Source organism: Bombus fervidus, chromosome 12 (assembly GCF_041682495.2).
Source record: "Bombus fervidus isolate BK054 chromosome 12, iyBomFerv1, whole genome shotgun sequence".
In the NCBI taxonomy this organism is placed as follows: domain Eukaryota; kingdom Metazoa; phylum Arthropoda; class Insecta; order Hymenoptera; family Apidae; genus Bombus; species Bombus fervidus.
The window spans coordinates 5043829-5066911 of record NC_091528.1 but is presented as its reverse complement, the minus strand read 5'-3'; the positions used below and the strand labels follow the sequence as shown (position 1 = coordinate 5066911).

Here is a 23083-nt window from a genome sequence, read left to right as displayed (position 1 = left end):
TAGAAATTACTTTAATTGAACATGATGTTTTAATGAATTCTCTATTATCCGAACACGTTTCTCGTGTAAAAAGTTGAATTCTTTACAAGAATTTTTGTTAGCGATCAACGATACTCCTGGCGAAAACGTATTAATCTGGTCTAGCGTGTACGTGTTCCTGTTTATGTGTTCGTGTAACTGGAAGACACCACAAAGCTGGCAGATAGGCGAAGATAAAATATTTTATCCTATTCTATTCTGGTGAAAGTGTGGTACAATTTCGCAAGCAATTAGATTTAAAGGAATGTTGTTATTTTTAAGAATTGTATGGTCCCATATGCTTGATTGGACATTAAACGTGTGGCACTAAAAGGAGCATGTAGTACAAACGTTAATGAACTACATTGAAGATATAGGAAGAAGCGAACGATAATATTGATGTAAAAGAAACTGTTTCTGCATTGAATACAATACCAGAATTCCGTGATTGTGATAACGCTGACGTGATAGAATGGTTTCAGTGTAATGAATCTTCTTCAGTTGGTCATAATACTAATATAGTGAGCGCTTTGAATAACGAATTGAAACACAAATATAATGGCAATGATGATATACATCAACGTTCTGAAGTATTCGAAGCCTTAGGAATAGAATCAAGATGGTAAGAGACATAGAAGGAACGTAACTTTAAATCTGAATTAAATCTGGCAAAAAAGATAAAGCAGCTAAAAAGATTTGCCACCCATAAATCCTTAATCAAATCATATTTAATTTCGTTATTTGTATCGCTCTTATTAATATTTATTGTATAAAATTGAAAAATTGTGATTTTTCATTGGGAAATATTCTTCCATTTTGGAAAATGAGAATATTGTAATGTAGAATCTAAATGTAATTTCCGTTTTTAAATAGTTATTAATAATGTTAAATAATAGTGTCACGTCGCCTCTATAAAAGAAGGTATAAGTACCAATAAACATTAGTCAATTGGTTTTTAGCTTTTGCCTATGCTATCAATCTATATGAATGGAACATTGAATTTTCTTTACAAGGTAGCACATACAGGATTTTCTACAAACGCACTTTCCTTTTTCGCGAACTTCAACTACATTAGTGCATAAGTTTTCTTTTCTCCCGAAAAACGTGTTTCTTGGCACTTACAGTGTTTTCTACAAGCACTCTTCGTTTAGACTTTCTTTTAAAATACACACATGCAGATGAACATCAGGATAGTAATTGTTCCGTTATTCGAAAATTTCCTTATCTAAACATCCTAGTCCCAAATGTCCAACAATAAAATTAAAGTGTTATTTAAAAAAAGAAGCGACGTTTTATAGGCACCAGTCCAATAATTACAAACAATGGAGGAATATGAGATCCGGGAAATTTACTGGCTCTTTAAATCAATTCATTATAGAAAATTAACGTACCATGAAGATGTAGAAATAAGAGACATTGGTGAATTGAATGATGTCTGATTTAGATTTCCTTTCCTACCGTAATCGTATTGTGGTAAATGCCCAAAATATAGTCAGAATATGACCATTTTATCTATGTAATGACGGTGATAAACTTGGTATCCTGTAATAAAAAAGAATTCATCCATCGTGATACCAGATAAAATTCATCAATTTGATTTATCGTTGCGTTAATTGCGTAAGGTACAAGGCAATGATTCCTCACCAGTGGAATGGACCGTGTTACGCAAATTTGTACGGAAAATTCTTGAAGTATACACTATTGCGACATGTCTCTAATCGAGTCTCTTTGAGGTTGAGAGGATCGGCGCGTAAACTTGTAAGAGAAATGCGTATTTGTTTGTTGAAGTTATATTGCGGATGGTAAAACGCGAATTTGCATAAATATGCGCAGTCTGCTAATGACATTTAGATCCATATTTATTAAGACATATTTGATTGTTGTGATAAGTACCAACTTTCACAAATTTCTTGTATGTTTTATAGGAGCTTTGTTCAGGTTTGAGCATCGTCTGAGAATCGGTAATTTAAGATTGCAAAAACTGGTCATTGGAAAAAGCATCTGATATCGATCTTCTGATATTTAGCCTTTAGGAAGATGTCTTTGTTGCTGTGATGAATTGAGGCTTGTTTTGTGAATATTCACCAAAGACAGATAAACTTGAAACTAAAAACAAACGAAAAAGGTGTATCTGAGTATTTGGAAAAAACTATCAAATCATGCGAAGAAAAATATATAGCTTTACATAAAAAAAAAAAATAAGGGAACTTTACCTTCATCTCTCGAGAAATAATTACGTATAAAAAATGTTCTTTGTCAAAAGTATCCTTTCTTTATGATCTTTGCAAAATTCTTTCATATCTGCAATACATCAGGAAACAAAGAGCTGTTCATAGTTACAGTCACGCCCGTATGTATTGAACTGTAAAAAAAAGTATATATTGAAATCATTAAATTTGATATATGTATGTAAAAAAATATTCTATGTGAATATTTAAAGAATAAGACACTTAATTTTAAAGTAATAAAAACTGGCTTATCCGAAGGCAGAATACAAAACGACACCTGTTTCATTAGAGTTTTCATGCTTCCATGCCTCATTCTCCAACCTTTAATGACGCGCCGTATATCAGAACTTGAAGGGTTACCTTTTAACTCGAATCGACTAGTAGTGAATTACCAGAATAAGAACAATATACATTTTTTCATATTTCTTAATATTATTATTATGATACGGCTTTAATCGGATTATTAAGATTTACGAGATAAAAACAATATCAAACACGACTATATTTGTATTAACTTTAGGAGTAAAACATCACCTCGCTCTACCTGTTCTACCTGTTCTACCTATTTCCCTAGCTTAACCTTGGCACGGCGATCGGAAATCTATCTCCAAGAACACCTTCGGGAACCTCAACTATCAACATTCGTCGCAACGGTCATAAAAGTAGACTTAACTCTCAGCCGTCCTCCGTGTCAACTTGACACATTTTTCCGAGAAAACATTATATTATTCAGTCATGTATAGAGTAACTTTTTTGAAACTTTTTGACTTCGACGTGCGAATGAAATTCAGCGAAAGAGAATCCATAGGAGCGAAATGAATTATTTATCTTTTCGTTTTACCGATGTTTTGCCATTGTGTCAATTTGACGCACGAGAGACACATAGATTTGCAAAAATCAGAGATGGATAAGGGTTAAATACTCAAGAACGCGTTCGAGACGTTCTTGTACACGTTCAACCAACCTTTAGGCAAATTGCTGGGGATGGACATTCGAATTTACTGGCTTGGCATTTTCTTGAGATGAAGGAAGATGGAGAAAATAGTAAGGCATGTTTCGAAGAAGAAGAAAGTGCAACCCTCAAATACCTTAATACCCTTAATACCCTTAATACCCTTAATACCCCTAATACCAGCCGCATGAGGTAGCAACAAGCCCTGAGATGACCGCGTAAGAAGCCTGAGTAACCAACTAACGGTTCACAGGAAATAAAACAGTAAAGTGCACCGAGTTTGAGGAACAAAACATGTACCATTTCCCAAACAATTCTGCACCAGGTTTTCCTTGTCTAAAACCAATCGTCGATCGCTTAAACTGCTTTTAAAAAGTCAATGGCTTTATGATCGTATTGTTGTGCTGAAATATACAGCCTGTCTCGTAACGTTTGTAACGCGCTTGAGAAATCAACAGAAGGCACAAAATTAATGAGAGAAGTTCATACGAACACGTGTTCTATTTGATCTTGTTTCAAAGTTATAGTAATTTTTGTGTCTCAATAATCCGCAACTGCTTACCATCGTAGAAGGTGCTCAAAATAGCTAGCTAAAAAAACTACCTTAAAAAATGACTCGAAGAAAATTCCATCATTACACATGCTGGTCTAATCAGTATAACTTTGTTGATCTATAGAGTTTCTTCACACTATCATTAATAAGCGAGATATTTGCATGTTCCGCTTTAAATGCTTCACCCTGTGTAGCAAACAAGTAGAGAGCCCGTCTTTGATGACTTTCGTCTGGATGCTGATTGTCAGTAACGTTAATGAAAATTGACGATGGTCGAAAATAACCAAAAAGGAATATTCTCACCGATAACGTGATTATCGATAACCAAAATGAATTTCTTTCATCTATAATAGTTATAAACAGCCACAAAGAAATTCTCTCATATATAATTGTTGTTGATAAGCAAAACAGAAACTGCATAATCGATAATAGTTATCGACGATCAAAAAACAATTCTCCCATCAACAATGGTTACCAAACAATTTAAATCATTTACAATGGTTATTAGTAACCAGAACAAACTAATCTACTAATTCTTCCAACACATTTTGTATGAACGTTTTTCATTGTTTTTGCGTCTCCTGTCCACTTCTGAATTGGATTTCACATGTTATGATTACTCCGTATATTAATTTAACTTTATCAAATTACGTCTAATCGTCTTCAAATCACCATTCGGTTACCGACCTTCCTTTCCTCGTTTACGCAATCATATGAAACTTATGAATTTAAAATCTGGTACATATATAAACGGTGCAAACGAATTTTTTTAGTAGGCAATTACAATCGGAGTTAACCAGTTTCCGGCAGATATAACTGGTTCGCCGTTCACTTTCACCTGCATAGATCTTCTTATCCCTTAACTACTTGTGAAGGACGTTTAACACGCGAATTTCTGCATATTGCATCGAATCCCAAGATATTCGTGGGAAATTCTGAAATTTCTATTTCCAATATTCTACTCATATTATAATTGTATACATTGCATCCTTTTAATTCATCGTATTCTAAAACTACTTAACTACTGAGAAAGAATTTGCAAATTTGACTTTTAGAAGAACAAAGCCTCCATGTAGGAAAACATATTCTGTACCTTTCGTTTATTTCATTAATCGCCTTCTTTCGAATAGGATTCCTTTTTATATCCGTTAATTCTTGCACTTAATATTGTTTATAATAAATTTCCAAGAAATGTTCGAAAGGAGAAAGTACAAGATCTGTAAGACGTTGTGACAATTAATCCACGAAAAAAGTAGAGAAACCTTAGCCTTCGTTATGAGATTCATTTATTTCGACTTCCTCTTCCAGTATTCTTTCGTGTCCAACTATGGCAACCAATGTAATTTACATTCATCCTTGATGCAAGAAAGTCTATAATCAAACAAGGTTCGTTATAAACCTTTCTTGGTCCGTGGACTTCACTCCTCTGTTTCAGTGACCCTCGCATTTCAGGATATTTGAGAATCTTACAAAAACATAGCACTAGAAAACTGTCAATAACCGTAATATAAAATGAATAATATTGTATTCATTTATATCAATTTGATGATCTACAAATTGGTTTTACATAGTTTATGAACATAAAACAAAACTAAAACTAAACTTACCAATAACTACAATGACATAACAAACATATATCACTTCTTTGTTTATCCCTCCTCTTTGTCCACTACATGCTTTCTCTTTATGCAAACATTCTCTCCATTAAAGTTCATTCATCCATTCATGCATTCCTTCATTCATTCCAAATGTATAGTATATGAAAGCATATATGTATAACATAAGAAGAAATACGCATACTTTTCTTCATATTATCTGGATAAAATTTATATCTATCGTTAAATATTACAACAAGTGCTCTACTTTAGACATTTTATATATTTTTACATGTTATATACATTTTGTAAATTCTTGAAACCTTAAGGTAGGATTCTTGTGTAACAACAATAAAAACAGGTGATCTCCCTGAATTTTGTTTTAGACTAACTACAGGTTGCATGGGACTAAATCTAAAAAAAAATTCATAGAAATCACTTGCTTTTATCGTTGTCACGCAAAAATCACCATTTTAAAATTCCCCCAAAAATGCATCAATACCCCCAGATCTAACACAGATCGCCTTTTCTTATTTCGTTGCAAACTCTCCGAGCTCTATATGCATTATAATATATCGATAACACTAATATATTAGTATATGAATTCAACGGCCATCAATCATTTCATCAAGATCGGTGAAGGTCAGGATACTCCTGATGACAAAATTTTACACAAAGGAGAGCAGAAAGAGGAGGGATAGAGAGGAGTAGGGGCCGAGATTCCCCCATTCCGATCGAGTTTAGGTTTGCGATCCCTACCTCGCTTATTTTTCTGTCAGCGTGCCGCGGCAAATCACGGGTCAGTAGAAGTTCGATGCTCGTGAAGGTGATGTATATACCTGGTGTGATCGTTGCTATAGATGTCACAATGTTATAAACTCGAGATCCTTCGCGCGTTTCAGTTCAACGAGAATCATTGTCAACCTCCTCATTGGATATTCGGTGTTTTTCTCGGCTGTCGTGTCGCAATTTACCTGCTGAATCAATCAAGATGAGGAAGGTATCGTATTTCTTTTTTTTTTTTTCTTTTAGTAAAATAGCGAAACTTTGGTTTCTCGCGGGGGCAAACCTTTCGTCTGGTAATTATTCTATTTCTTACGCTTCTTTTGCAGTTTTTGACAATAGTAGATAAATAGAGGCGAAATACGACTGTTTTGAGTTTACGAATAAATTGATTCAAAAGTTATGTGCTTCTAAAGTTTGGTACTCTTGACTTACTGTGTGTCTTACTTTAACGTAATAAATTTAGAAAATGAATCGATTTGTCAAGCAACGTTTCTAAGCAAGTGTTAATGCCGGAAAAACATATAGAGCGGTCCGTAACTGATGGTACAATTTGGTACAGAGTGATTCTTCAAAGTGAAAAAATACGTCGAAAATGTGGAGTAAAATCTGTTCGTATGACGTTTTTTGAGAAAATCAAGTTCGAAAATTGATCAACTATACTTAAACTTGGCTAAGTACAGACTAGCTGTGAGTAAACTATCAACACGAGCTGATATTATACGTATGAAAACAAGTGGAAATTGTGAAATAAAATTTTTCCTTTCGAGCTCTTATTCTCAAGGAAATAAAGTTTGAACATTTTCATGAAAATAAAGTTAATTAAGGGATAGTCTGATAAACACTCGCTGAACTCGTGATTTTGCAACGTGTAGTTCTGTCGTAGGTTGCAAATTTTCATATGTTGATGGGAAATTCAAAAAAGGTAAAGATAGGCAGAATATATATTTGAATGTCATTTGCAATGACTGTAAGGAATATCTTCATTGTCTAATATTTAATAGACGATACAAAGACGATTTAAATCTTTGTTTGAATCCCACTTGTTTAGATTTGTTATTGTTTGTTTGTTTCGTACGAGTATGATGTTTTTTTTAGTAAAATAAGGAAAATGTCCATCTCTAATAATTTTTGGACACAATAGCAAACGTTTGCCAGACACTAACATGATATATTTTCAAATTTATTTTTCTCCAAAAAAAAAAAAGTATCTTATGACAAAATTTTATCTTACAGTTTTCACTTACCTTCGCGCGTAGTTTAATCTTATGTCGATTATTTATTCTTATCCGATCCGCAATTAGCAAAGTTTAAGTATAATTGTTATATTTACAAAATCGATCATTCCTCTAAAACGAAAAAATATGGTAAGAAACCTTTAGTCTATATTTTTTCCTTATTTTTTCTTGTACAATCATTCTGTATCCAACCGTACCAACAGTTACGGACCACGCGGTATAGTGTAACCAATAATAATACTATTCGTATTACTTTTTCTATTTCCGCGAGACAGTATCCAGTTATACTCATAGTGTCAACAAAGACGAAAGATCTAGTACGCATAAGACGAGGGAAGGTATACGGAATTTTGCAATCTTTCTCGCGTAATAATTTTTGAATGAGAAGATTCCTAAGCTTAAAATTAGTATCGTTGAACTCTATTCGATATGTAATGTCGGTAAATGTAGGTTTACGAGCCAAAAAATTGAGCAGCTAGAGGTAGAGTTCATATTTCCAAGATTTTACGATGTGTAGATTTTGTTTGTATTTGTGTAGTATTTGCAGTATTTGTTGCACTGTACGAGGCATATGTTGCAAATTTGCATATGTTGCAAATTTGCATATGTTCATGGGAAATTCGAAAATATAAAGATAGCCAGAATGTATATAATTTGGACGAATGTAAGGAATATATCAGCGTTGTTCAATATTTAATGGACGATAGAAAGACGATTTAAACCTCTGTTTAGGTCTCATTCTATGAGTTCTGTTCGTCATATGAAGATTTCTAGAAAAATAGAGAAAATGATAATATTTCAAGTGATTTTAAGATGCGTAGCAAATTTTTATGCGTTTGTGGGAAAATAAAGGATGAAAACATATCTGCAGAAATATATAAAATAGCCAAAGTATCCATTAGAATATTTAATAAACGAAACAAAATTACCATTTAGATTCCATTTCTTCAATTTTATTTCTATGAATTTTTTAGATGAATTTGTATCAATCTTTTCGGTAAAATGAAAGAAAATGTCTGAGAATATTTGTTACTTTTAAAGTGAAAGTTTTCTTACAATGCAATATTTGCAACTATTACCTCGTGTTATAATTTCAAATATTATATTCTATATCAATGATAGTTAGTATATCAATTTAATATATCAATGACTCGTGGATTATGATTCTATTCAGTTTAACATTTCCAACATTTCCAACATTTACGGCATTTACGACTGGTCTGTAAAGAGGTGAAATTTCCTCAATCTAATTGATAGTACTACAACATATTAATACCATTACTTTTCTTCGTGTATAACGCATTCTCTGGCACCATCCACGCGAATGTTTTTGCAATTCCTAGTTTGAAGGTGAACAAGTTGCAGTCGATGACGTAGCCATTTAACGGTCATACTGATTAATAAGTCTAATAACCAAGGTGAAATTCAATTATCTTTTTTTTCTTCAAATCAACAGGAAGATCTCGTTACTTAAGAAATATATGTGGTTATTAATTTTATTTTAAAAATAACGTGGCAAAAATTACCTCATTTTGTGGCGAGTCTGCTTACTTTCTCATCGACTACAGGGGAAAAGAATTGAGACGCCGAAGCTTAGACTGAGAAGCTTATTCCAAATCTCTACCGGAACAGTCGCAAAATCCAGGCTGCGCCAATCTTTTTATTTCCTGCGTCAAACCGGAAACGCACTGTCCTTTCTGTTTTTCATAATTTTGAAAAATTACATCATAATTTAAATTTGAAAAATTTTTAGTTCCATATCGGAATTCCAAAGACGAAACAATCGCATCAAAATCACCTTTCTTTTTCTATGGAAAGAAAAGTCAACGCAGTACGTGACAGATCCTGCAAAGACGAAACTAAAGCCAAAGTTTTCCTTCCTGGTTGCATCCTAGACATTCGAGTTGAATTTTGTATTCCTCCCAACAAATTTCGTCTTCCTCTATTCGTGCACACTCATACACACACACATACACCTATTGTTTGATATACATATTAGTTTGAATTATTGTTATTCATTAATTTCATAGAATATTTATGATTTTTCATATGGTATTTTATGTTTTAATCTAACTGATACGTTGCTAAATCTAATATTACCTATGCTTTCAAGTAACTCATCTTCATTCTTTAATTTTTTGGTGTAAAATAATTATGCAGATTGTAAATCGCAGATGCAGATTTGCGGATTGCGAATGTAAAATACAGATTATTCTATATAATCTATAATTAGTGTTGTGTTAGCTTCTTCATTGAGATTTGCTATCTTTTCATACCTCTTTATTTATCACTTGTCACAGGCACTTATTTTGAAGTACATATTTGAAGTAGTTTAATACCGACGATGTAATTATTATTGTCATACGGTGTAGCACGTGATACGATCATCAGAATCTAAAAATGAAAAAGGTTTGTTATAATTAGTTGCACGGAAGTTTGTGGTGAGAAAATAGATTAAAGATTATAAAAAATTAGACAAGTTGTACAGTTTCAAACAAACATTAACTTTTCTAAGTAGTAGATAAATTGAATCTATATCGATTAGAAGAATATTAAAAATGAGAAATGAAATAAAAATCAAAGATATAATCCCTAGAAAGATATATAACGAATAAGATAAGCCTCGTTTGAAGTTGATTAGTCAATTAGTCATTGAGTTAGTAAAACAACCACTAGATACATAAATTGAGCTTATATTGTTTAAAAAAATATTATAAATAAGAAATGAAATAAATTTCAAAGATATAATAAAAGATAAAAATAGATTAGTTAATTAATTATCAAGCTACTAATAACAGCAAATTCAAAAACATGTTTTCGTTGAAAAATGCGTTTTAATGAAGTTTTAAGGTATCTACGACTTAAGGTTTTAAATTCGGTAACTAAACCGCCTTATGAAGACTATCGCGCTATCTTTGAAGTCAAATAACGCTCCCATACGTATAGTCTGTGCAGATTATCTATCCATCTCAATATTGCATTTCGTGCGCATATTACACACACTACAGGATGTATCATAACATGTGGGACCCATTTCATGAATGAGCAGGAGACACAAAAACAGTGAACAAATTTCATATGAACATTCTATTTGATCTTGTTCCGAAGCTACAACCATTTTTATGTTTCAATTTTCAATAGTCTTCAACTACTTAGCTTCGCCATTTCCTCGAGAGATCGTGCAGGACCTGTTGTCTGGCTTGCTCGTTCCCCAAATTTAAATCCATTCGATTTTCATTTCTGCGTCAACTTGAAAATAATCGTACACTCGATACGTATTGCCCGTATTGAAGTATTAAGTTGTCCCAAAAGTTTCTTTCGTTTTATAAGGAAATAATAGATGCGCAACATATTTTGTTTTATATTATTTTACTGAATTATGTATGATCCATTTTGTTCGATTACTACAAAATGGATCATACATAATTTAATAAAATAGTATAAAACAAAAAATGTTGTGCGTCTACTATTTCCTTATAAAACGAAAGAAACTTTTGAGTCAACTAGATTACAGATTCAACGAATGACTGGAATTTTTGAAAGATCGCTGAATTCTTTGATACGACGACTGCACGCTTGCATGCAGACCAAGGGTAGCTGTATCGAGCATCTTATACGAAGGTAATCAATTGCGCATCATTGGAACACTAAAATGGTTATGACTTTGAAAGAAGCTCAGGCGGAACACATTTTCGTATGAACTTTTTTTCACTGCTTCTGTGCTCTCCTGTCCGCTTCTGAAGTGGGTCCCACATATTATGATACAGCCTGTATAACCACCTATCGCCGGCCACTGACGCATCTTGCCAAACGAGCTCTAACTTTGTTATTTTCTCGGATTCACCTTTAAAATTTTAGGAGCGTGTCTTTGAAATGTACTTCTAATTTATGTAAACCACGGAAGATCGACTTTTTGCAGCAGTTGCTCGAGAATGCCTGCTTAAAAGTTTTAGGGCACCTTTCACTTTCAATCGAACTTGAATATCCGATATGGTTTATCTATTTTCCAGTGAAATTTTTAACACAATAACTACTTTCTTCGTTACATAAAATAACAAGTTCACCGATAATCTATCGTGTCTTTTTTCCCAGGTTTGAAGCAAGTATATATATAGGTAATTATCCTAACAGTTTTAATCGCGAGTTTACATAGAGAATAATGAATCGAATGATTCAGTGATCTTTGAGACTCAAGGTAATTATCTTCTAAATCGTTCATTCCAAATTCTTCGTCATTTTATCACACTGCCGAAGGTTTAAAAAGAGAATGATAAAAATATCTCGTCAATCTCGTCTCATCGATGTATAAAAATATTTGTCATTATCTATGCGCTTACGAGTTTGAGAATAAATAATCACCTTTCTCCCCGTTTCTACCGCGTCGTTATTAATTTCTATGCGAAACATTACTAGAACTACGAGTAAATACGAAAGCAAAGGCACGATCACTTTCATGATGTCATAATACGTTAGCCAGAGAAAAATGTCTTAAATATGTAGATCGTGAAAGTTCCTTTGTTACTTTCGTAACGAAATTTCTTTTCTCTTCCATTATTTCAAGATATACGTAATCATTTGATCGATATATAAAAAGTCTGTGATTCTTACTCTATATAAAGTTTTAAATATAATGTGTTAAAAGCATGAATGAAAGTATGCCAATGACAATAACGCGACATCCGGAAGTTGTAATTATTTAGAAGGTCCAATAATACGTAGTATTAGCTTTGACATTATGTTACGACTGCAAAAAGTTGTTTGACCAGTTATTTTCATAATGAGCTGCGAAACAAAAAAGATGAATCTGGCTAACAACGAATTTCTTCTTAAAAGCAATGATTTCACAGCTTGCTATACCGAAACAAGAAAATAGTAAAATAATATCTTACAAATTACGTATTTAATCTCTATGAGATTTTATGTAATGCTATTGTTGATATAAAAGATGTGTATTAGAATTGTGTTCGAGGAATGTGTTTTTTGATGTTTTAAATTTCGTTGATTCCTATCAGGAAGTTTAATTATATTAAATATCATTATGTAGGTAGATTATTGTCGGACTACGAATATCTATGCAAATTTGTATTTTTATAAAAATGATGAAAAGGCTGGGACTTTAGATGGCAGAGTATTTTTGCATTTTCAAATTTCCCATAAATGCATAATATATAAATAAATAGCTTTTTGGCTTGTCTTATCTATCTCATTTTGTTCAATGAAAAAGCCGTGGAATTAATATAATTATTATAGTTATATAATTAATATGGTTATAGTTTACACTTGCTTTTAAAACTACTCGCCTCAGCTAATAAACATTATTAGAAATTACTACTTGCAATTTACGGTAGTCTCTCTCACGGAACAATTATATTCGTGTAAAAATAAACTTGTTCAATCGGTCGATAAATGACAAATGAAAAATAAGATTGTATTTATAAATAACAATTAATTTCATCATTTTAAACAACGTATTTAGGCTTGTTCAAATACTAAATAATTTACTTCTCTTTTCTATCACAACTTTCGAATAATAAATTACTCTCTACTTAAATAATTATTTAAATGAGAATTTAATCAATAAAGCCAAACATTGTTAGAGTAACACAATTTTCCAATACGGATTTCGTCAAATTTTCTATTAATTATTATTTATAATTCTCTCAGCGCATATTGCTTTCATAGACAAATATGTGGCAACAATCGTTAGAAATCGGTTCGTCATATTATATTACGATATTTTTTTTTTTTTTTTTTTTACTTTATTAAATAGATCATAACGTGTGATACACTTTATATGCAATATATGATCGTAACTGCACCGATTGATTGCATACATTGTTTCTTTCGAAGGATGATTTCTATTCTATAGTTTCACAGCTGGATAATGTTTCAAAATACTGTTGGATGATTTCCGAAGTGCATAAAACGTATAGAACGTCGCGTATTCCACGCTGATCGAGCGTTGTAGAGATATGCAGTTCCGACCACAATTATGTTTATCGGTATGATGTAGTGGTATTGCGTGCGCACAATGCCGAGTGGCAATTATGGGAGTAATTGTACGATGTTATGCGTCGCATTCAAAGCTTTTCACTTTCGATGATTCTCTTTGTAATGGACGACCTGAAGCGGTAAATGATCTAATTTAAAGTTGACACTTACGCTTTTAATTTTATCTTTCGATAATAAAAACTAAAAGAAATCTTTTATCATTGGCCTTGTGTATTCGGCATAAAATGTATTGCTAATAGAATTATTTTTAAATTCTTTTTTCAAATTGATCGCTTGAAATGGACGTTCGTTTTAAATATAAATGTATTATTATTATTATATTATTCAAGATTAATATATGAATATCACTTATACTCGGCTTTGTCGATATGTTTTACAATATCTCACATTTTATTAGCGAATTTTTTACGTTCTCCTATTTGTTAACAAAACTGCGAAACAAAAAAGAAGTTAACTAAGTTATTTGACTAAAACTATGTCTTACAAATATTCACAGCATATAATAATGCTCAACAAATTGTTTCATTGAAGAGACGAAAATTTTTTTGTAGGAAATATACATACACTTTATGAAATATTATATTATACTATTATTATATTTATTATCATTATTCTTGTAAGATAAGAATAATTTACTTCACTCTATACACGTTGAAAGATAGTTAAATTGCAACTTGTGTCGCGTGTAGTATTTCAGATTGTGGAGAGTGTCCTTGCGAGGTAAATGGAAATGTCTATACAGGGATATTACATAGTTCTTTTGTGTCATGGTTCTCTCAAGTTACTTTTAATTCTATCGTATGCAGTTTGTTTAAAAAATAATCAATCAAATGCTTTGCGAATCTTTTTGGGATTGTGAATTTTGTAAATATTTTTCGACTGATACTAAAGATTTAAGTGAGCGTTTCAAATAGTAAGTGTAATCATTTAATAATGTTTTCGTACTAGGGACGACAGAATGTTGCTTTCATTGGAGATGATGGACACACAACTACCAATTTTCAAAGTGCCACGACAGGTGAAAATGGAAAGGTAAATAAATATTAATAATTTTAATATTTCTAATAATTATACTCTTACTAAATCACAACATAATTATTGTACAATATGAAAATAAGAAAGTTATTAAGCATTGATAATAATTTTCCAATAGCCCAGTTTAGATAGTCTTTCTGAAACTATACAAAGTTCTAGATAATCACAGAATAACAATTGCATAATTCTGATTTTAGTTTCTAACTTTAACTTGAAATTTCTGTACTAGAAATAGAAAAAATTGAAATACCAAGAATGACAATCTACAGAGATGAAGAAGAGAAAAATAAAGAATATCAAAATGCATAGAATTTCATTCTGATTTCAGTTTCAAGATAACAGTTCCTACAACTTCTCCTATGAATTACAGGAAGATCGCAAATTGCCACTCTCTTTGATGCTTTCTGATGAAACAGTACGTTGATTAAAGCCTTTAGAAATTTAACCTAGTAAATTAAAAATACTAATTTTTATAACATTAATATTAACATTATATTCCTTTATTGTATAAAGGCTTATACCTATTACAATGTTTCTGCGCATGTGCACACTTGACACATTTTTTCCCTCTTAGTTTATTCTTTAAAGCTAAATCTTAATTCATTACTTATTTAAATATATCTCTATCTTATTTACTGTGTAGATTACTATATGTACATCTTCTGTGTCAGTCTTTGCTATTTCTCTATTCGTTGATGCAGAAAGCTCTAAACTTCATGCTTTCTTTTATGAAGTTTGTCAGTTCTCAGATTTGTTTTTCTGTTATTATTGTTACTATTTCTGTCCATTTCTTACTTCCTAGTGTAATTGATCTGATGTATGTATTGTGCACTTAGTATGTGTTTTCTATTTTCTATTCCTCCGGTGTTCTTTTATGTCTCACTGCATATGAAGATTGTTGCTCTGTTTTTGTCATTTTTCCATAGCTTTTATATATATTTTCTACTATGATTTGTTATGTCTTCTATGTCGTACAATCAGTTGGTATTTTCGTACCTAAATTTAATTATTAATATATAATTTAATATTTAACAATTGATAATTTAATATAATAATAATATATAGAATATATATAGACTATAATAAATTGATTTGACTTGTTCTTCATCTACATTTTCTAAAATCCTTGAGTATAGTCTTCAGATATGGCGTCTGTAAGCTTGGTGCTGGATACAGCTGAGCAAAAAATGTTCCCCAATTTTCAACTCCAGATCATTGCAAATCAAACATTGGTCGATTTCGTTGATCCCAAAAAAATAATTTAATAAAATTGTAATATATAACACATTTAATTTAATATTATTATCGTAATTTGATATTTAATATAAACATTAATCAAAATGTTTTACAAATACCGAGTCTCTTTTCTTCTTTCCTTAAATCCCCCTTTTTTTCAAATTTTCATAGATTACAACGGAAAATGAAATGAAGAGAGATACCTGGGGCAATGGATTAGAATTTCTAATGTCCTGCATCGCCATGTCCATAGGTCTGGGCAACGTTTGGCGATTTCCATTCACAGCTTACGAAAATGGAGGTGGGGTATTTCTAATACCATACATCATCGTCTTGTTCCTCGTTGGGAAACCATTTTACTATTTGGAGATGATCATGGGACAATTCAGCAGTAGGTCTTCGGTGAAAATGTGGTCAGCAGGTGTGATATCAAACCAATATTGTATAAATATTTTATCTATTATTATTATTTGATACACTTTCTGCTAAAAAAATTAATTCAAATTAATATTCAATTTATTCTTTGATAAATAATATTAAAAGTATAGTTATACCTATAAAAAAGTATTTTTTATAATACTTGTGGAAACAACTATTCAAAGTGTTTTAGATTATTCGTAATCTAACACTTTCACACCCTTTGTATTTTAACAGGCTATTTACTAACTAAATGGTACATGTGCTTTTCTCAAACTACTGTTCAATTTTGATACATTATATCTTCTTTACAAAATCAGCAGAAGAATGTGTTTCAGTTGTTAATAGTTAATACGTAAAACGAGTTTTCCCCACAATATCAAAAGAATTCTGAAAAAGTTAATTAGATCTTTCAAACTCTCGATCCCATTTCACGACGGGAATTGATACATGATGAACCAAGAATGTAAAAATTTTAGCAGGAAGTACAACATTGAGGACCGGTTTCGCAAGTTAAAGTCGTTTGTTATATGGATCGTATACCGGTGTATGCTTCGTGTAACAGGTTTAAATTATGGGTTAAATTATGCTCCATAAGTCATTATTGTTTCCACTCGAGTATACTGATCCAGAATTCTCGCATTCTTACGACACGTCAATTGTTGTCGAAAGATAAAGAAATCAATCTTTGTTTGAAATATACATAAATTTTAGAATATGGGTCACTTTAAGAATTTAAATAGGAGAATTCGTATCATTTCAAAAGAAAGGATGTTCATTAATTTTAACATTTTTACTTGAAACTAGTCTTTTTCAATATTAGGTATAATTAAAGATTGACTCTGAAATTCGATAGTTATTTCCAAAAAATTGAATTCTTGAAATTTAAATTTGGTTTTATCGAAGAATCGATTATAATTATTCCGAGTACGAAAGCGTCGACTGGAAAATAAATTCGGTTCCATTCAATTACAATGATGTCAATTAATTTTGAAACATTGTTGATTTTAATTTTATAATTTGAACATTTAATTGCAGTACCTGGATTTCGAGGTGTTGGCTGGGCACAAATGTTCTCGATGCTCGCGGTAGGAACATACTATTGTTTTCTGATGTCGATAACCCTTTTTTACCTCATTGCAAGCTTCCAATCTTCACTGCCTTGGTCCACGTGTTTGGAAGAATGGGGAAATTCCTGCGCCGATTCGGGAAGCTCTTATAACGTTACCAAACGAAATAGTACAAATATGACCAGTTCTGCTGAATTTTTCTTTAGGTAAAACCTTTTTAATCTTAACAACTCGAAAGTAAATATATTTATTGAATATTTGGAATATTTAGTTTGGTATAGTTGGAAATTGGGATGTTTAAAAATTGGAATATTCTAATATCGCAAATATAACTTGTTTGAATTTGAAATTTTGAATATATTAAGTACTTGGAATATTTGGAGTAAGTATATGGAATGTTTAAAATACAATATCTACAATATTTCCATCATTCCTAGTCGCAAACATGATTCCATTAAACAAACAATCTACTGCTCCAGTCTTTATTCCCAACTATAAAATAATATTAAAAAATAATAATTCCATTAAAATGACATCACTTCATATTATAATAACAAATCATTCTTTCTTTTTCTTTTACTATCAGAAAAACTGTGCTGAAAGAAAAACATACTATCCAGGATGGCATCGGATTGCCAGATTGGAGTCTGACGATTTGCTTGTTTATTGCGTGGGGCTGCATATTTGCTGTCTTGGCACGTGGCGTGAAGAGCTCAGGGAAAGCGGCCTATTTCCTCGCGATCTTTCCTTACATCATCATGATAAGTTTGCTGGTCAGAGCGGTTACCTTAGACGGTGCTGTGAACGGGATCATTTTCTTTATAAAACCGAACTGGGAGAAGCTGTTCGATGCACACGTCTGGTACGCGGCTGTTACACAGTGTTTCTTTTCACTGTCGGTCTGCTTCGGCGGTGTCGTCATGTACTCGTCGTACAATGACTTCAGACATAACATATACAGGTTACTTATTACTTTTATTTTTTTAAATTATTTTATTTTTTTCATACATTAATTACTTCAGATATGTAGTACAGGTTTTATTTATTGACTTTTGTTTTTTTTTTATAAAATGATAATTCACTAAAACAACTAAAATATTTTCTATCTTATTCATATTTTATTATTCTTTCAATTATTGGTCTTCAATTTTGATCTGCTTTTAGTTCCTTTCACTATTTTTTTTTTTACTTTAGCTCTAAGCTATTGTTCTACTTAAACGATAACAGGTTACAAATCCGTATTTCTTCTCTAAAAATTTTCTTAATAAATACTTTTTATAAACAATATGTCGTAAATTGTTTTACCAATTAAATATTATAACGAATATTTTACTTCAGATATTTCATATTCTGTGCACGTTTGCTCGTTCGAATTTCTTAAACATGCATCTATTATTCTAAAAAGATAAAAAACAGCAGTAAAATAGTGTATACATATATGTAAATCAATTTCAAAAAAGTAGTCTTGAATCAAGATTTGCTTTTCAATTACAGTGATATTTTTAAAATTCTTCCATTAAAACTATAAAATTTAATAATTTAATTGAAAAAGGACATCATCGCGTAGATTTCTTTTCAAATCATTATCTTTCAAAATCAACAATTCTTTTTTATGAACGCTACTACATCTTTTATCAGAATAACTCGATCTAACTCTCACGTTTAAAGTTCATCGTAGAAACTCAGAGTGAATGACATTTTTTTTCCTTTTTTCTTTTTGCTCCAGAGATGTCTTAGTTGTAACGACGTTGGATACGTTCACAAGTTTAATAGCTGGCTTCACCATTTTTGGTATCCTTGGAAATTTAGCTCACGAACTAGGTACCGAAGACATCAGCAACGTTGTTCGTGGCGGAACTGGTCTTGCTTTCGTCTCTTATCCAGATGCCATTGCAAAGTTTAATGTTCTACCGCAAGTAAGGAATCTAGTACACGTTTAGTTGCTATGTAACCACTATTTTTCCCTTTGCACGATAAACGTGATTTCAAGTAAAGAGATAAAAGGATGTGTTAAAACGTAAAAGAGTTCTCCTTAATCACCTTTTTGGTGATTTATTTTATTATTTCTGTTTCTTCTGTAGATGGTTTATATTTCTTTTTTATTTGTTAGGTTGTAATTCACTGAAAAAAGTGAAATATTTAATTATTACTTAGCTATTACCTGTTATGTGTATTTTAGTATATTTATGATAATAATAACTTATTTGTACTTCTGTTCTATAGTCTATTACAATAGGAGGTTGCTGCGTTCTTATTCTTAATTTCTTACATTATATTATATCACTATTTTGTTGTATTATATTACATTACTCTTACTTACTACTAATTAATAATTACTATGTTGTTATATGTATTATATTAGGCTACGTTTAATGTAGTATATATATATATATAGATATATATACACGTATATCTCTATGGACTGCTTATAATCCGCTGACAATGAGATTAAAGATGAGGGTAAATTTGATGACAGAGTGTTTATTTATATATTTCTATGTTGATATATATATATCAAATAAGCCTCTTATATTATATTGAATTGTATTATTATTAACTTCCTGTTATTATTGTTATGTTGAAATCTTATTATTTACTTCTCTGTCAGCAAATTAAATTACATAGGAATTTAATTAAATTAAAAGAAAAACGAAACAAAATTTCAAACCATTTTACTCATATCTAATGATATATACTATAATTTTCACACATACAAGTTTTATACATAACTTTTACTTTTCACAATTTTCAGCTCTTCTCGGTACTCTTTTTCTTGATGCTCTACGTCCTCGGAATCGGAAGTGCCATCGCATTGGCCGGTGCTCTTATCACAATTATCAGCGATCAATTCCCAAATTGGAGGTACATATACATAGTGACCGGTACATGCACCTTTGGATTTTGCGCTGGAATCATTTATTGCACGCCTGTAAGCAATATATCAATGATCATTTACATTATCGTCAAAATAAACATAATGAATGTGCATAGTTCTTTTTTTTAAATATGTACAGGGTGGTCAGTTTATACTGGAATTGGTTGATTACTATGCTGGATCCTTTATCGTGTTTATTTTGGCTACTCTTGAGATAATTGGAATTTTCTGGATATATGGCTTGGAGAATTTTTTGGACGACGTGGAGTACATGTTAAAAAGAAGGCCATCGGTTTATTGGAGACTTTGCTGGACTCTTATTGTTCCAATATTACTGGCTGTGATCCTAGTGTATACCATAATCAATCTGAAACCTTTGACTTATAGTGGTATCTCTTATCCTGACAGTGCTCATGGTTTGTATTTGCTTTATTATTATTATTAGTTATTATTAACATTTAATTATAATTAGTACATGGTCAATAACGTTGTTAACAAACCATTTAAAAAGCTGTTTTAAATTGAAATGTATCTTTATATTGTCTAATATGACTAATATTGTCTGGATAATACAAAATATATTTTATGAACTAAGTTACAGGAATAAATTATTTCAATTAATTCAATTATCGCTATTATTAATCGTTGAGACCTGCAGAGGATTAATACGAGTTTGTTATCATTACCTTTTTGCCATTATTATCACTGATGAAATCTTACAATGTTCTGCAAACGAATATAACTCATAATTTTCTATTATATTGCAATTTTTTATTTTTTAATTATGTTATATTTACAATTTTAATTACAGCTGCAGGCTGGACAATTTGCACGTTTGGCATACTGCAAGTTCCTTTCTGGATGATTTACGCTATAATCTCGAAAAAAAATTTATCTCCACTCGAGGTTTGTATCAAAAGAAGATGATTACGTTTAAGTAGAAATTCAAATCCCATGGAAAATTATTTCTATCAGAATTCCATAGAAGATTGTTATATCTGAATCAAAATTTTATAACATAGAAAGTTATCATATTTATATTTCAATTAAATTTACACAACAGGAAATTATAATATTTCAATTAACAACTTTATAATATAGAAAATTATTATATTTAAATTTCATCGGAACGCCTTAGGAAATTATTTGGTTTAATTTAAAGTTTCATAAGAAAGTCATTTAAATAGCAGTTTCATTAAATAATTACCAAATTTCTAAATCTCACAGATGATCAAGTCGGCGTTTGAACCTTCGTCAGATTGGGGACCGAAGAATTCCAAAGAACTGGATTCTTGGAACGAATTTAAGGAGACCAAAAGGAAAATTCGAGAGAAACGTGAATGTTCTAGAATCAAACAGTTCGTTTATGTAATACTCTGCTGGGAAGATAAGCTCGTGTAAAGAAGAAGGAAAACCTTTCACGATAATTAACGATCTTCCTTCCATCGACTGCTAAAATATTTGTCACGAAAGAGCAGCTTCGAAAATGAAATTGTCTGACATAAACTTAACACAAGATAGATTTTGTTGAGAAACGAAAAAGATAATATACAACTACAAAAATCATACACATCTTTTATATAAATCGATCTCGAGAAACCGTTTAATACAAAAAACATGACGAAATCACTAAAACACAATAGATACGTTCATTTTCGAAGAATTTCTTTCGATTCAACCTTGCCGTCTTAGAAATAATTCGTACCTGCGTATTTTTTCACTGTAATTAGGTTGTAGACTTATAGAACAAAACACGATTGAGTATTTTTCTTTCTGTAAAGTACGGACACTCTTTGTTAGTAAGAAAGCTTATCTTTATCACAGATAAACGAGAATTGACGAATATTTAACTCTTTCACCGCTGCCAAAGCAAAGAAGTATTATTTCATAATATTTCCTTGAATCTGTTAATATGTGTTATAAATTTTGTTAAAGAAATACGTATGTATTACATTAGATTTCTTCTTCTTTTTTTGACACGGTTTACTTTAATTGACACGATTAACACTGGACCTGAAACTGAAGAAAAATTAAATCTTTCTCGTAGAAAATATTTGCGGCTGAAAGGGTTAAAACAACGGTCAAGCAAATATAGAATAATAAAATGACAATTTAATAAATTAAATGCACACTTACAAATAATATACATACATTCGTCGTTCTCGAACGAAACATAGTTCCCTTCTGGTGTCATATATATAAATACAGTATTAATTACAAGAGATATAGGACTTGTGCTATAAACTGCATTTAGGAAATATTTAAGCGAACATAGTTTTATTTATTAACATTCGAATAGGTTTTAATCACAATGTATTTTACAAATAAATAGAGATTAGCAACAATAAAATCTGTAATTAATAAAATATCATTGCTCTTCTAGGTGTGTATTTAGACGTTTCGTAAAAATACTTATTAATTTAAAACAAATTACTGGTGAAAATTATTACTAGTAAAAGCTGTTTGTGATATAATCTCTACTATTCGATTCCGAAAATACACCATAAATTCAATAATTAATTAATATTCCACGACGAATATTTTTTAAGATCGATATTTCAGAACCTGAGACATGAAGTTCCATTTAATGTCACATCTATACTGTTCCTCGTCTATGCATTAAGTAAGTACTTCTACGGGTGATCACCATCACATACAGAATATTCTGTACATCTTCTTTACTCATATAGAAATCAATGAAACTATTTAACGAAGTTCACTACAATCGCGATCGCAGCCAATCAGCTCGTATTATTTGTTATATAATTAATAATTGTATCACGTATAATAATGCGATTAGTAATTATATATGAAATAATGCCGATTACCCGGGTCTCACCACGTGGAGGTTGCTGCGAGTGGAGACCCTCCCTAACCACGATCTCATCCACCCTTCCTTTTACGCAAAAATTGACTAATTTTGTATTCAAAAGTTTAAGAAAATTCTTCTTTTGATGTGCGTTTGCAAAACATTCAAACCTCTGATCGTCGTGCAAAAGGAACATCAAAACAAACGTTTAAAAAACCGACGCGAACAGCTAAATCTGACAGTAAAAAATATAAAACTTAAA

General features: G+C 31.2%; 1 protein-coding gene across 3 annotated transcripts; it reads left to right on the top strand.

Moving 5' to 3' along the window:
• The first annotated feature begins 6062 nt into the window (after positions 1 to 6062).
• Positions 6063 to 22365, top strand: LOC139992725 (sodium-dependent nutrient amino acid transporter 1). 3 transcript variants are annotated; one of them, XM_072013856.1, is made up of 12 exons: positions 6063 to 6172; positions 6249 to 6346; positions 14328 to 14411; positions 14743 to 14829; positions 15822 to 16071; positions 17106 to 17343; positions 17724 to 18098; positions 18864 to 19053; positions 19890 to 20066; positions 20152 to 20428; positions 20824 to 20918; positions 21240 to 22365. In XM_072013856.1, exons 2-12 carry the CDS (start codon positions 6338 to 6340, stop codon positions 21411 to 21413), a joined length of 1956 nt encoding a protein of 651 aa, XP_071869957.1. In that variant the 5' UTR covers positions 6063 to 6172; positions 6249 to 6337; the 3' UTR covers positions 21414 to 22365. The 3 variants fall into 3 exon arrangements, with proteins under 3 accessions (XP_071869957.1, XP_071869958.1, XP_071869960.1); XM_072013857.1 differs by having other exon boundaries at positions 6127 to 6145; XM_072013859.1 differs by lacking the exon at positions 14743 to 14829 and having other exon boundaries at positions 6152 to 6346.
• Positions 22366 to 23083: the final 718 nt, after the last annotated feature.

Coding starts and splice junctions, on each gene's coding strand:
- LOC139992725 (XM_072013856.1), top strand. Junction 17,344..17,723: donor TCTGCTGAATTTTTCTTTAG/GTAAAACCTTTT, acceptor TTTTACTATCAG/AAAAACTGTGCTGAAAGAAA. Junction 20,919..21,239: donor AAAATTTATCTCCACTCGAG/GTTTGTATCAAA, acceptor TAAATCTCACAG/ATGATCAAGTCGGCGTTTGA.